Source organism: Pan troglodytes, chromosome 1 (assembly GCF_028858775.2).
Source record: "Pan troglodytes isolate AG18354 chromosome 1, NHGRI_mPanTro3-v2.0_pri, whole genome shotgun sequence".
NCBI classification, from domain to species: Eukaryota; Metazoa; Chordata; class Mammalia; order Primates; family Hominidae; genus Pan; species Pan troglodytes.
In genome coordinates, this window is record NC_072398.2 from 215,805,986 (window position 1) to 215,820,571 (window position 14,586).

Below are 14,586 nucleotides of genomic sequence, written 5' to 3' on the forward strand. Positions count from 1 at the left end.
TTTAAATAGATAGGGATTTATTTGTCCTATACAACAGGAAGTACAGAGGTAGGCAGTTCATTCATGGTTCAGAGCTCAGTGATTCTCAGAGAAGGCTCACCCGGGCCTTCTTGTCCCTCCACTCCACTATCCTTTGGCCTGCTGCTGGTGTCTGCTGATCCCCAAGGTGGCTGCTCCAGCTTCTGGTCTGAGCTCCAGGAGTGAGAAAGGAGACAAGACAAAGGTACCAAGGGTGAATGCTTTCACCTAGAGAAGCTGGAAGGGAAGCCCTCCACAGGAGCTTTTCCTTATATGTCATTAGCCAGATTGGTCCAACATGGCCCGTCCTAGCTGCAAGGGAGGTGGGAAAATCATGGCAATTAGCTTTGAGCCTATATGGTAGAGGAAAGTGACGGCTGAGCAATGACTAAGTAGACTTAGTATCTGCTGAGCAGCTGCAGTATCTGCTGCACTGCCTCTGTGGGTTTTTTATCTCTCCTTGTTGCATATTTATTCCAGCCTCCTTTTTTCTGAAGACTGGCTTTGTTTCCCTGAACACAAGTGGGGAAATGTCTGCTTTAGCCCTGGAACTGCATCAAGATTCTCAGCTCTATATTTGGGGATATGGTACAGTCTAATACCAGGTTCTTTATTAGGTTTTTGAACATTTCTGAGATTTTCTAGAGTATTTGTAAAGTCAAGTTACACTCTCCTTTCTTACTGACTTTATTTTTTTTTTTTGAGACAAGGTGTTGCTCTGTTGCCCAGGCTGGAATGCAGTGGTACAGTCATAGCTCACTGCAGCCTCAACCTCCTGGGCTCAAGCGATCCTCCCAGCACAGCCTCCCAAATAGTGGTGACTACTGGCACACACCACCATGCCAGCTAATTTTTAAGTTTCTTGTAGAGACAGGGTCTCACTGTGTTGTCCAGGCTGATCTGGAACTCCTAGGCTCAAGCAATCCTCCTGCCTCAGCCTCTCAAAGTGTTAGGATTACAGATGTGAGCCACCATGCCTGGCCTCTCACTGGCTTTAGGTCCTAACCATGTGTAAGATGTGCCTCCAATGGAATATCACACAAAGAGTTTGTCCTACTTCCCCCAGGTTTAATGGGTTTAAAGAATATATTTGGTTTTAAAATATAAAAAAAATTTTATTGTGGCTTTTTAAAAATAAAAAAAGTAGGCTGGCCGTGGTAGCTCATGCCTGTAATCCCATCACTTTGGGAGGCCAAGGTGGGTGGATCACCTGAGGTCAGAAGTTCTAGACCAGCCTGGCCAACATGGTGAAACCCCATCTCTACTAAAAATACAAAAAATTAGCCGGGTGTGGTGGCAGGTGCCTGTAATCCCAGCTACTTAGGAGGCTGAGGCTGAAGAATCGCTTGAACCTGGGAGGCGGAGGTTGCAGTGAGCGGAGATCGCGCCATTGCACTCCAGCCTGGGCGACCAGAGCGAAACTCTGTCTCAAAAAAAAAAAAAAAGTATTCATGATTTCTGGCTCTTCCATTTTTTTTTTTTTTTTTTTTTTTTTTGGCTGCCTGGCCACACAAGAATGGCAGTGAGGGCACGGATAGATGGAGAGAAGGCAGAACTTGGAAGGAGCAGAGAGTGCAGCAAGGAAAATGGGGGTCTCTCCAAACACCGTGGAACAGGAGTGTGTGTACCTAGGCAGTGTGTGCTCTTTGGTGACTGGGGACTTGGTCTGTCCTTGTGGCCTGGGACTGTAACAACTAGGCCATCTGGTGTATCCGAATGGACAGTATGAGATGGAATTAGAAACCTGGGTTCAAGACTCAACTCTTGAGTTGACTAGCTGTGTGATTTTAGGCAGGCCATGTAAGTTCTCAGGGCCTTGGCTTCCTCATCTGTCAAATGGGGAATCTAATACTATTTACCTCCCAGGGGCAGGGGGAGGATTAAATGAGATGTGTTTTGGAAACTGTAGAGTGCTATACAGACGTTAGTCATTATTACGGAAGCAATAAAACTGATTGGTGTTCTAAATTTATTACAATAAACTGAGATTTTTTTTTTTTGAGATGGAGTCTTGCTCGGTCACTCAGGCTAGAGTGCAGTTGTGTGATCTTGGCTCCCTGCAATCACCACCTCCCGGGTTGAAGTGATTCTCCTGTCTCAGCCTCCCGAGTAGCTGGGATTACAGGCCCAGCCATTTTTTTTTTTAAAAGACGGAGTCTCACTCTGTTAGGCTGGCGTGCAATGGCGTGGTCTCGGCTCACTGCAACCTCTGCCTCCTAGGTTCAAGTGATTCTCCCACCTCAGCCTCCTGAGTAGCTGGGACTACAGGCATGTGCCACCACACCCGGCTAATTTTTGTATTTTTAGTAGAGACAGGGATTCACTATGTTTGCCAGGCTGGTCTCAAACTCCTGATCTTGTAATCCGCCTGCCTCGGCCTCCCAAAGTGCTGAGATTACAGGCATGAGCCATCCTGCCAGGCCATAACTGAGACTTGAATTCACTATCCCAAGGCCCTGAGAGCTCCAAGGTTACAATTCTGCCCTGAGGCTCCAGTACAAGTCTTAGGTTTTCTCAAGTGTGAGTCTGTTGGAAGTCTTAGGAGGTTTGATATTTGGGAACATCATGACCCAACGTGGACCACATAATTATATCTACCAGGCCTGGACATCTGGGTTACACACTTCTATTCTTCATATACCTGAGTTCGTGTACATTCATAGGTATTTTTAAAAAAGAACCCTTCTCCCCACACACTCCAAAATATAATATTGTTCGAAATACTGGTCAGGAAACGAAACACTAGGGTAACAATCTTTAAAGACCTACAAAAGCAACTCAGTATTTTGACACAGATGACACAGAAGAGTCACATGAACTCACAGAGGATCACACGAGGCCTGGTGGGACGAGGTTTCTCTAGTACTTTCCACTGGGCTTAGAATGCAAAAGGCTCTGGCTGGACTTGCTGGAGGTCTCTTTCCTCAGCATCTCTCTTTCTTGGTCCATCTTTAGGGAGGCTTTTCTGGTTCCAACCTTTAACAAGCAAGAGAAAAAACACACAAACTCCATTGCAGCAAGACTCCAATTGTTCCACTCAAGTGGTTTTGTTATTTTTTATTTAATTTAATTTTTTTTTTTGAGACGGAGTCTCGCTCTGTCGCCCAGGCTGGAGTGCAGTGGTGTGATCTCGGCTCACTGCAAGCTCCGCCTCCCGGGTTCATGCCGTTCTCCTGCCTCAGCCTCCCGAGTAGCTGGGACTACAGGCGCCCGCCACCACGCCCAGCTAATTTTTTTGTATTTTTTTTTTTTGGTAGAGACGGGGTTTCACCGTGTTAGCCAGGATGGTCTCGATCTCCTGACCTCGTGATCCGCCTGCCTTGGCCTCCCAAAGTGCTGAGATTACAGGCTTGAGCCACCGCGCCCAGCCTTATTTAATTATTTTTAACATGAGGAGAACTAGACACTTCCCATGTATTTTATTGTATTGTACTTATTTATTTACTTATTATTATTATTTTTTGAGACAGTCTTGTTCTGTGGCCCAGGCTGGAGTGCAGTGGCATGATCTCTGCTCACTGCAACCTCGACCTCACGGATTCAAGTGATTCTCCTGCCTCAGCCTCCCAAGCAGCTGGGACTACAGGCACATGCAGCCACACCCGGCTAATTTTTGTATTTTTAGTAGAGATGGGGGTTTCACCATGTTGGTCAAGTTGGTCTGGAACTCCTGACCTCAAGTGATCTGCCCGCCTTGGCCTCCCACGGTGCTAGGATTACAGGCATAAGCCACCACACCCGGCTGGTTTTGTTATTTTTTTGTACACAAAATAAAATATTTGTTGTAAAAAATATATATATACACACACAGATATGAGCACAAAAGAGATAAAATGATTCATCATTATCACGTTACTCAGAGATGAGCTTTAGTGAGGTTTTGGGGTGCACCCTTCCAGGTATACAGATATTGCTTTCCTTTTCTCTATTTTCTTTTTCTTTTTTTTTTCTTGATATGGGGTCTCACTCTGTTGTCCAGGCTGGAGTGCTGTGGAGCAATCCCCGCTCACTGCAGCCTCGACCTCCTCAGGCTCAGGTGATCCTCCAACCTCAGCCTCCCGAGTAAGCTGGGACTATAGGTGTGCACCACTATGCCCAACTAATTATTTTATTTTATTTTACTTTTTGTAGAGATGAGGTTTTGCCATGTTGCCCAGGCTGGTCTCGAGTTCCTGGGCTCAAGTGATCTGCTCTCCTTGGCCTCCCAAAGTGCTGGGATTACAGGCGTGAGCCACCAAGCCTGGTCCCTTTACATATTTTTTAGTTTGAAACCAGGAGGTTCTTACAGTAAGCACATTCATTGTGATGGTGTTTCTCCTGAAAAGCTGTTACTGACTTGAATGTGTCTAAAGTCTCTGATGGCTTAGAACTGGGTGTCCAAACTTTTGGCTTCCCTGGGCCACACTGGAAGAAGAATAGTCTTGGGCCACACGTAAAATACATTAACACTAATGGTAGCTGATGAGCTAAAAAAAAAAAAAAATTATCCCATAATGTTTTAAGAAAGTTTACGAATTTGTGTTGGGCTGCATTTAAAGCTGTCCTGGGCCGCGGGCTGGACAAGCTTGGCTTAGAAGGAGAAAGTGAAGTATATTTAAGGGGGTCTGTTTAACCCCTTGAGCACTTCCCAGCTCAAAGGAGGGGGCGTCCTGGTGGCCGTGTGCATGACCCCACTCCCGGGCCATATTTTTTGGACACTTGGCACAGCTGGGCTTTTCCGATGCCCACTCCTAGGAGTCGGGGTAATGGGCTGTGAGATGCCACTCGCTCTCTGGGCTGGCCCTTTGAACTGGGGGACTGTGAGGCTGTCCCTTCTTGTCATACCACTGGAGAGAGAAGAAATCAGCAGAGGTATGGAGAGGGGCAGAAATGACATGGAGACGTGTGTGTGCCCGAGTGCGTGCATGCACGAGAGAGACGATGCCTGGGCTATCCTCCTAGTTCTCTCCCGTAGCTTTTTTTTTTTTTGAGATGGAGTCTTGCTCTGTCGCCCAGGCTGGAGTGCAGTGGCATGATCTCTGCTCACCTCTGCCTCCCGGGTGCACGCCATTCTCCTGCCTCAGCCTCCCGAGTAGCTGGGACAACAGGCGCCCGCCAGCATGCCCGGCTAATTTTTTTGTATTTTTTGTAGAGATGGGGTTTCACCATGTTAGCCAGGATGGTCTCAAACTCCTGACCTCACGATCCGCCCATCTCGGCCTCCCAAAGTGCTGGGATTACAGGCGTGAGCCACCGCGCCCGGCCTTTCCCATAGGTTTTATGAGGCATTCATTTCTGTATCTTTATAAAAGCCCCCCGCCCTGCCCCTTTTCTGAGTAGATTTTTGTTAACTGCAACCCAAGATCTCTCTCGCAAACAATTCTGGACACACTGTGGATAATACTGTGGCTTGCAAGTTTCTTTCCAACAGGATTTACCTTGCCAACTCTGTTCCTGCAAAGCTTTGCCACCAGCCTTCAGGCTGCACATACACTTGGGGCAAGAGGGCTGGGTGGCTAGTCACGTTTCAGCTCTGCCACTCACTACATGACCCTCAGTTTCCTCATCTACCAAATAGGGATGAATATCGATCCTGCCTTCCTCAGAGGGCACAGAGGAGATTCTGGGAGGATTTCAATGGAAGAGACTGTTAGGACCATCACTTAAGCTCTTTTCACCTTAAGATGGATTTAAAAATCACCTCCTGAGGTGACAGTGGCTGACGGGAGCCTCAAACGTGTTTTGAGACTCTGCATTCAAGATTGTTTCAGGGCAAGAAAGGGTAAGTCAGTCCCATACCAGCCCACAAAGTAAATATTGGTCCAAATGCACAGGGAAAAAGAAAACAGACAGCAAACTCAAAAGCCTTCCCCCCTAAACAACCCTTACTTTATATTCCTTTTCATTTGATTTTCAGTAAAATTGCTGACTGTGGATGGTTTCCAAATGCCAGTGCCCTGAGCCGGTGTGGAGTTGGCTGTCAGAGTTGGAGCCAGGGAGTTTGTTAAAGAGTCCCAGGTCCCCAGGTCTCCAGCCCCAGGGCTTCCAGGAGCATGGGATGGGAAGCACCACGGAAGGGGCTTTGTTCTCTTTATGAAATGACAAAGGATGGGGCAGCAGAAGGCAGCCAGGACCGCTGACCTGGGAATGGGGAATGTGAAATGCACAGATTCCACTTGAGATATTTGGAACCACGTGCCTCACCCTTAGAATGAAAAGGCAGGGGTAGAAGCCGGTCATTTAAATAGCCACACCCAGGTGTGAATGAACTCAGGCCATCCTGGGGTGTCTGCTTCAGGAAACTGCAAGCCTCGGCTCTAGGAAGCCCCCTGCCCACTCCCACACAACCTCAGGTCTAAGTTTAAATATACGGTCCTCAAGAAGGCCTCTCCTGGAGCTTGGACTGGGAGTGAAGACGTCCCTGTGAAATATGCTCAGCTCAGTTCAGGGGCCTTTGTCCTCCAAACACTGGGCACAAAGTTATTATTTAATCATTATGTGTATTTACTTAAAAAAAAAAAAAGAGGCCAGGGGCGGTGGCTCATGTCTAAAATCCCAGCACTTTGGGAGGCTGAGGTGGGAGGATCACTTGAGCCTGGGAAGTGGAGGTTGCAGTGAACTGAGATGGTGCCACTGCACTACAGCCTGGACCACAGAGCAAGACCCGGTCTCCAAAAAAATAGCCCAAGACTGTAAGCCAGGCAGGCAGGCAGGGATCTTTATGTCTTCATTGGTCTAACTCTGTGTTTCTCAGCCTTTCTTTCACTATCAACCTCGCCCCCTGAGAATTCTTAGAGGTTTTTTCCCTAGCCCCTCACCCTTTTACAGATAGCAGTGTGTGTGTGTGTGTCCCCATCTTTGTAGATATGGCTATTGCTTTATACATAGAAAGAATGAATTTTTGGCCAGGCGCGGGGGCTCATGCCTGTAATCCCTCCACCTTGGAAGGGTGGACCTGAGGTCAGGAGTTCCAGACTACCCTGGCCAATATAGTGAAACCCCGTCTCTACTAAAAATACAAAAGTTAGCCGGGCGTGGTGGTGCATACCTGTAGTCCCAGCTACTCGGGAGGCTGAGGCAGGAGAATCGCTTGAACCTGGGAGGTGGAGGTTGCAGTGAGCCGAAATTGCACCACTGCACTCCAGCCTGGGCAATAGAGCAAGACTCTGTCTCAAAAAAAAAAAAAAAAAAAAAAAGAATGAATTTTTGCCCCCTCGGGGGTGATGCTGCCCCCACTGAGGATGCATCATCTAACCTTAACACCTGGACAGCCCTGCCACGTTGCTGACTCTTAATATCTGTTGTGCGAATGAGGGCCAGGGCAGTCTCTCTTTTTGTTTGCCCTTCTCTCCCCAGTGCTTAGCACAGTAGGTGGCCTAGCCTAGGTCCTCAGTAAGTACTTGTTAACTGGAAGATTTTCCTTTTTAGCATATAGCCCACGAACAAAAGACTGTTGGCCAAAATGGAAAAAAAAAAAATCAGTGAATGGTATTTTGGAGGACAGAAAACAAAAACCCATAGGGCCTTGAAAAGAAAGGCACAAATCCAGTTCTGAAGCTTGTTAGGAATGGACACTTTTTTTATGAGCAAGCAAGCCGGAAAGAGTAGATTTTCCACGTCGCATCTTCCTCAGGGTGGTCATGATGACTCCATCACCTTAAGGACTCGAAGCACACTATAGAGGACGGAGACCCCAAGCTATGTATTTCAAGGAACCTGGAGGAAACTTTTTTTTTTTTTGAGACGGAGTCTCGCTGTGTCCCCAGGCTGGAGTGCAGTGGCGCAATCTCGGCTCACTGCAAGCTCCGCCTCCCAGGTTCACACCATTCTCCTGCCTCAGCCTCCTGAGTAGCTGGGACTACAGGCACCCGCCACCATGCCCGGCTAATTTTTTGTATTTTTAGTAAAGACGGGGTTTCACCGTGTTAGCCAGGATGGTCTCGATCTCCTGACCTCATGATCCGCCCGCCTCGGCCTCCCAAAGTGCTGGGATTACAGGTGTGAGCCACCACGCCTGGCCTGGAGGAAACCTTTTTGCACCAAGGAGGTCCAAGCCGTCAAATCCCTTTGCCTTTTGCATCAGAGAAAAATGGATTTTTTTTCTCAAGCTGTGGCTGGAGGGCGGGATAAATGGGAAGATCACTCTGTTCTTAGGCGAAGCACCATCTGCCCCCATTCTGTCAAGCCTGAAATTCCAGGGAGCTTCACATCTAAGAGCACCACAATATCCCTACATCCAGGGCCCATCCCAATGTCAACACTGTCATTTTACGTCTCCACGTCATTCTCAGCCAATACCTGGCAGCAGGGCAGTGTCTGCCTGCTCCAGTCTCTCCAAGCGTGTGGATGAGTAAGCAACAGGCCTCCCCTTCATTCCCACTTTGCAGGTGGCAAAAGTCTCAGGTCTAGGGGGACCCTGGGGACACTCTCTACCCTCCTAACACCCAGAGCAGCAGCAGCCACCCTCTGTCCTAGGACAATGGTGTCAGTTAAGAAGAGGCTTCTATTTTCCAAAAATGTCCCTTGCATAGAATATCTTCAGTTTTTCCAATGACAATTTTGTTGTCTCAGAATAACTGTGGCCTTTTATCAAACTTGTTAAATAAGCCTTTCTTATTCAACCAAAATGTGTTTTGCTTTCAAGCTTCCTGATAGCTTGCCTCTACTTTCTGCAAAGCAGGAGTGTGGATTGGATCAATTCCAGTTCCAGGGCTGATTTGTGAATGGCAATGATTCAACATGTTTAAGATTTTATAGACTTGATTAAAAAAGAGTGTTCAGCCAGGCGCGGTGGCTCACTCCTGTAATCCCAGTGCTTTGGGAGGCCGAGGCAGGCAGATTACAAGGTCAGAAGATCGAGACTATCCTGGCTAACACAGTGAAACCACAGAACTAGCCACTGCACTCCAGCCTGGGCAACAGAGTGAGACTCCGTCTCGAGCAAAACAAAACAAAACAAAACAACAATAAAAGAGAATTCTAGAGGATGCTCTTTCTGCTCACCTGGGAATTTGAGTTCTGCATCCTGTTCTTCACCATCTCTACAAACACTCGTCTCTTTAATACAGAAAGAATAAGAACAAAATTTAGCTTGGATTCCTCTTTGCCTTTTGCATCAAAGAAAAATGCATTTTTCTCCACTTTTAGATGCTACCCATTTGGAACGCTGGGCCTTCCCAGGGACAGCATTCCAAACAGGTAGCATCTGAAAATTGAGAAAAATCCATTTTCTCAACGAGAAGGGGGCACAGCTTTTGGGAGCCACGGTGCCCCATCTTGTTGAGTCTCTTGGGGGTCTCTGTTCTAGATTCCAGCAGAGGTGGAGGCTGCTCAACCCAGGGCCTGTGAGGAACAATGCTCTTCTCGGAGGACACGTCTGTTTTAGCTGGAGGCAGCGCCTCCCAGAGCAGGTGGAAGGGGCTGCAGATGCCCGGTGGTTCACACCTCGGCATCCCAATGGCTCAGGGATGGTGGGGCCCATGATGGTTGAACTCCCTTCAGGAGGCCTGTTTGAATGTCATCGTCACCCGGAATCTGAAGCTTGCTATTTCCCTGGGGTTTGGTTTACAGTTGCTGACCCTGGGGTCCCCAAGATGTGGCACCTCAGGGACAGTTCCCTGAAGAAAGAGCAGCCCCAGATACTGGGGACACCTCAGGGAGGGAGGGAGCTGGGCCCCCCTCTCAGAGATCCCCAACCTTCCATGGGGGTCACCAACCTCATGCCTACAGGGGCCAGGAAGTCAAAGAAGGCGGTGAGATGGAGATGGCAGCAAACCCAGGGGCTGGGGTCCTTTCTAAGGGGCTGGAAGCTGGTGGCGTGTGGGACTGTGGGCCTAGTGTCACCAGCAGATCCAAGTTTCCCAAAGAAGCCAGAAATCTGGAGTATTCTCTTAAAGTGCTTTTTTTTTTTTTTTTTTTTTTTGAGAGGGAGTCTTACTCTGTCACCCAGGCTGGAGTGCAGTGGTGCGATCTCGGCTCACTGCAACCCTTGCCTCCCAGGTTCAAGCAATTCTCCTGCCTCAGCCTCCCAATAGCTTGGATTACAGGCGCCTGCCACCACACCCGGCTAATTTTTGTATTTTTAGTAGCGATGAGGTTTCACCATGTTGGCCAGGCTGGTCTGGAACTCCTGACCTCAAGTGATCAGCCTGCCTCGTCCTCCCAAAGTGCTGGAATTACAGGCGTGAGCCACCATGCCCTGCCAAAAGCACCTTATTCTGAAGTGGACCAAACGAGCCATAGCCGTGGGCTGCTATTTTGTGACGTCTGCCTCAGGGCCGCCCTGCCTGGCATCTAGCTGGTGCTCAGTGGATTGCTGGTGGGTTGCCAGATAAAATACAGGATACCCAGTTACATTTGAATTTCAGAATGAAAACGAATACTTTGTTTTAAGTATAACTATGTCCCATGCAATATTTGGAACATACTTAACACTAAATCACTATTTGTTATTTATCTGAAATTCAAATGTAACTGGGTATCTTGTTTTATTTTTTTCCTTTAAATCTGGCAACCTCATTTGGCATTCCCCAGACCCACAGGGACAGTGAGTCAGGCTGTCTTTTAGGATAGGGGCATAGGTGCTCGTAAGTCTCCACTGTTCTCCCAAAGCAACAGTCTACGAAGAATCGTGGCCTGTATTTAGCTGACAGTTGCCCTCTAGAAGGCCTGGAGCCTGCAGCCACTAAGCATTTATCACAAAGTTAGTGAGAGGAACAAATTCAGCAGAGAGCCATCATTTCAGATATTGTCAAGCAATGGTTTTAAACCTCTCTTCCCTCCTTTCTCTTCCAGCAGGTTTTTTTTTTTTTTTTTTTTTTTTGAGACAGGTTCTTCCTCTGTTGCTCAGGCTAGAGTTCAGCGGCGTGCTTATGTGGCTCATCACAACCTTGAAATCCTGGGCTCAAGAGACTGTCCCACCTCAGCCTCCTGAGTAGCTGGGACTACAGGTGCACGCCACCATGGCTGGCTAATTTTTTGTGCTTTTGTAGAGCCAGGATTTTGGCATGTTGCCCAGGCTGGTCTTGAACTCCTGGGTTGAAGCCATCCGGCTGTCTCGGCCTCCCAAAATTCTGGGATTACAGGCGTGCCAGTAGGATTCTTTACCCACACAAAATCCTTTGAGGAACTTGGTATGTAAAACATCTGCTCTGGTGGAAACAAGATGTGAGGGTGTTGGGACTCATACCCTTCCACGGGGCACAAGGGCTCCAGGAATCCCAGATGGAACACTGCTCCACAATCCATCCCTGGATTAAGTCTGCTCAGTGGACACCTGAGCACTGGAGAGCAGAGCCCAGCCCCGTACAGATCTGCTTTTACTGAACTTTACTGGATTCAGTGGGATGTGATGACATCGATCTGTCTCAAGAGCTGTTCTCAGCCACGGCTCAGCCCACGTCACCCCACGAAGGCTGTTCTTAAAGATGCTGCTCTTTACGTCACACACCGTCCCCTCTAGGGGGAAAGTCCAGCAAGGTCTTTGTTCTAAGAGCACTTGCGAGCATCCATCTGTTGTATCTCATGGACACTGTGAACTGTGACCAAGTTGGTTTCCCATTTCTCGTTGGCTGCCAGGAAGGTCTGAGTAAAACAGGGCTCCCCTTGGCGGGGGTAGAAGTGCTTATGCGAGGCACTTTCATCCTCATTCCTGGCTCTGTTTTGTAGCCACTCCCACCTTCTTTCACCCCCCTCATTTCATTCTTAGGACAGGGATTCCTGAAGCTCCTCACTCCTCCCTTCTTTCTTCTCTTAGGACCTTGCCTCCAAGTCCCCAAGTTACTTAGTGGCCTAGGATGGCTGCTCCATGAGCTAAAGCTGTGCTGGAATATCCCCTCTGCCTTCTCACCTTAATGGACAGACGGGGCTGGACGCGTGCTTGTCTCTTAGGTCATCCGTTCAAACTGCAGGCAGGTGGGGCAGGGGCTGGGGAGGGAAGGGAGGGAGGGAGGTGGGGCAGGGCCTGGGGAGGGAAGGGAGGGAGGGAGGTGGGGCAGGGGCTGGGGAGGGAAGGGAGGGAGGGAGGGAGGGAGGGAGGTGGGGCAGGGGCTGGGGAGGGGAGGGAAGGGAAGGAGGGAGGGAGGGACGTGGGGCAGAGGCTGGGGAGGGAAGGGAAGGAGGGAGGTGTGCAGTGCTCCTTGGGCAGCGCGTGCAGGCATTTGCACGCCATGAGCTCTTACCCCCAGTTGAGACTGTCTCTACTCTGTGTCTGCAACATCAGAACACCTCCCATACCTGCCTGTCTTTCTCTTTGAAGGCACAGTTGCAAGGTGTCGATTCTTTTGCGTTTCTCAGTTCGTGCTCCTCTACACTTTCCTGAGTGAAAAGTATCAGGTTAGCAAGAGAGTGCTAACCTTAGTGTGTCCTTACCCGTTCCAATCTGGGACAGGCCTCTGAGGTTTCTAGGAGACGCTGGGACTCACTGAGATAGGTGGGCAGAAGATAAGGGATCACTGCGGGAGAGTCTTTTTCTTTTTTATTCGAGACAGGATCTCACTCTGTCACACAGGCTGGAGTGCAGTGGCACGACGACGGCTCACTGTAGCCTCGACCTCTCAGGCTCAAGCGGTCCTCCCACCTCAGCCTCCCAAGTAGCTGCGACTACGGGCGTGCGCCACCACACCCAGCTAATTTTTTTAATTTTTAGTAGAGACGGGTTTTTGCCATATTGCCAGGCTGGTCACCAACTCATGGGCTCAAGCCATCCTCCTACATCACCCTCCCAAAGTGCTGGGATTACAGGTGTGAGTCACCACACCCAGCTAATTTTTTTGTTTTTTGTAGAGATGGGGGTCGTGCTATGTTGCCCAGGCTGGTCTCAAACTCCTGGCCTCAAGTCATCCTTCTGCCTCGGCCTCCCAAAGTGTTAGGATTACAGGCGTGAGCCACCGCACCCAGCCTGGTGTCTTTTTCTTGAGCCATCTTCTATCCATACACTGCACCACTCTAGCCACATTTTACTTTTCCATTCTGGTGAGGGCGCGTGGTTACCACCCCCAAACCCCCATCCCATTCTCATCCCACACATCTACCAATTTCTACTTTTTGGTCAAAAACACATAGTGGTGCTGAGGAAACCAGGATCTTGAAAATACCTGGGCCCAAGAAAATCTTGGGAAACAGTGAGTTAAATAAAATACTACTGATATGATGATGTGTAAAACAGTACTGATATGATGGCTGAGTGTGGTGGCTCATGCCTATAATCCCAGCACTTTGGGAGGCCAAGATGGGCAGATCACTTGAGTCCAGGAGTTCCAGATCAGCCTGGGCAACATGGTAAAACTCTCTACTAAAAAATACAAAGATTACTCTCTACTAAAAAAAATACAAAAATAAGCCGGGCGTGGTGGTGGGTGCCTTGTAATCCCAGCTACTCGGAAGGCTGAGGTGGGAGGATCCTTTGAGCCTGGGAGGCAGAGGTTGCAGTGAGCCGAGATTGTGCCACTGCATTCCAGCCTGGGCAACAGAGCGAAACTCTGTCTCAAACAAATAAACAAACAAAAAAAAAAAAAAAAAAAAAAAAGAAAGAAAGGAAAAAAAAAAGAAAAAGAGAAAAGAGCACGATTGAGAGGTTGTGTTCGCTAAGGGTTTTATATGCGTGCCTTCACGGGATTGACTCCTGTGGGTTAGGCACATTTTCATTTTCATCTTAAAGATGAGGAACTTGAGCTCATAATGCAGAGGCAAGGTTAGGGGCTCCAGCCCAGCTGAGACCGCGTGGCAAAGCTGTGGCCAAGCCCCTTGGGGAGGATTTGATTGGCTGGAGCCCGGAAGGGGAGCTGGGCTGCTCCCCAGCCAGAAGCAGCTAGTGCATTTCAGTGGTTCTCACACTCAAGTCCTAACAAAGGCCGAAGAACGGGCTTGCATCCTTCTCCAAGGGCAACTTCTGTGCATTTAAAATGTTCCTACTGAAAATCCCAGTCTTAGCTCATTCACGAAAAGTGTCGGCTGTTTCTTGGCTGTAGCCCTAGCTGTATTCACTAAATAGAAAAGACAGCTTTACAAAGGCGCTGCCGGCTCTAGGAGGACCCGGGAAAAAGTCTCGGAGTCTGCAGGACTCGCCAGCGGGCAGGAAGCTCATTGAAAGCGATGCAGGCACTGCCCCCGCCCCCGAGTGGCCTTTTCTCTTCCCCACAGTAACCGAGTAACTGAGCTTGCTCTGTGACAGGCTCTGCCGGCATCACACCATTTAACCACCCCACGAAGCAGGTCCTGTTGTTACCGTTATTGGTGCTGTTGTTGAGAAACCTGCGACAGAGGTAAAGTCACCTACTGAGGCTCACTCAGGGACAGAGGTGGGCTTGAACCCTAAGCCCTATCTGTTGGACTCCAAGTCTGCCTCTTATCTCAGAGAAACTCTGCCGCCTTGTTTAGTGATGTGGGAAGTGGACTAGATTGGGCACAGCCTGGGCCATTGTCACTGTCACACTGTCACTGCAGGGAGCTGTGGACCCAGGGCATCCCAGAGTCAGGAGGCTCTGTGAATGACCAGCACTGAGGTTTTCCCCAACATTTTATGTCAGGTCTGATTTGCACAGCCAGAAGTATTAGTATAGAACTATGCCTTTTTTTCTGTTTTAAAAGAGG

General features: G+C 48.8%; 1 protein-coding gene across 41 annotated transcripts in view; it reads right to left on the reverse strand.

Moving 5' to 3' along the window:
• The window catches only part of FHAD1 (forkhead associated phosphopeptide binding domain 1), a 164,137-nt gene continuing 149,551 nt past the window's right edge, over positions 1-14,586 (reverse strand). For 12 of the 41 annotated variants that reach the window (XR_010148065.1, XR_010148063.1, XM_054662812.2 and 9 more), the window contains 4 exons: positions 12,232-12,312; positions 9,001-9,054; positions 2,842-2,994; positions 1-187 (listed from right to left, as the gene is read on the reverse strand). Coding sequence is in view for 33 of the 41 variants with exons in the window: in XM_054662812.2 (XP_054518787.1) it covers positions 2,878-2,994; positions 9,001-9,054; positions 12,232-12,312 (252 nt within the window). In the remaining 8 variants the exon portion in view is untranslated. Of the gene's footprint in view, positions 331-2,841; positions 2,995-9,000; positions 9,055-11,845; positions 11,923-12,231; positions 12,313-14,586 lie in introns of all 41 variants that reach the window. The other 29 variants (XR_010148062.1, XM_016954536.4, XM_016954517.4 and 26 more) reach the window with 9 other exon arrangements.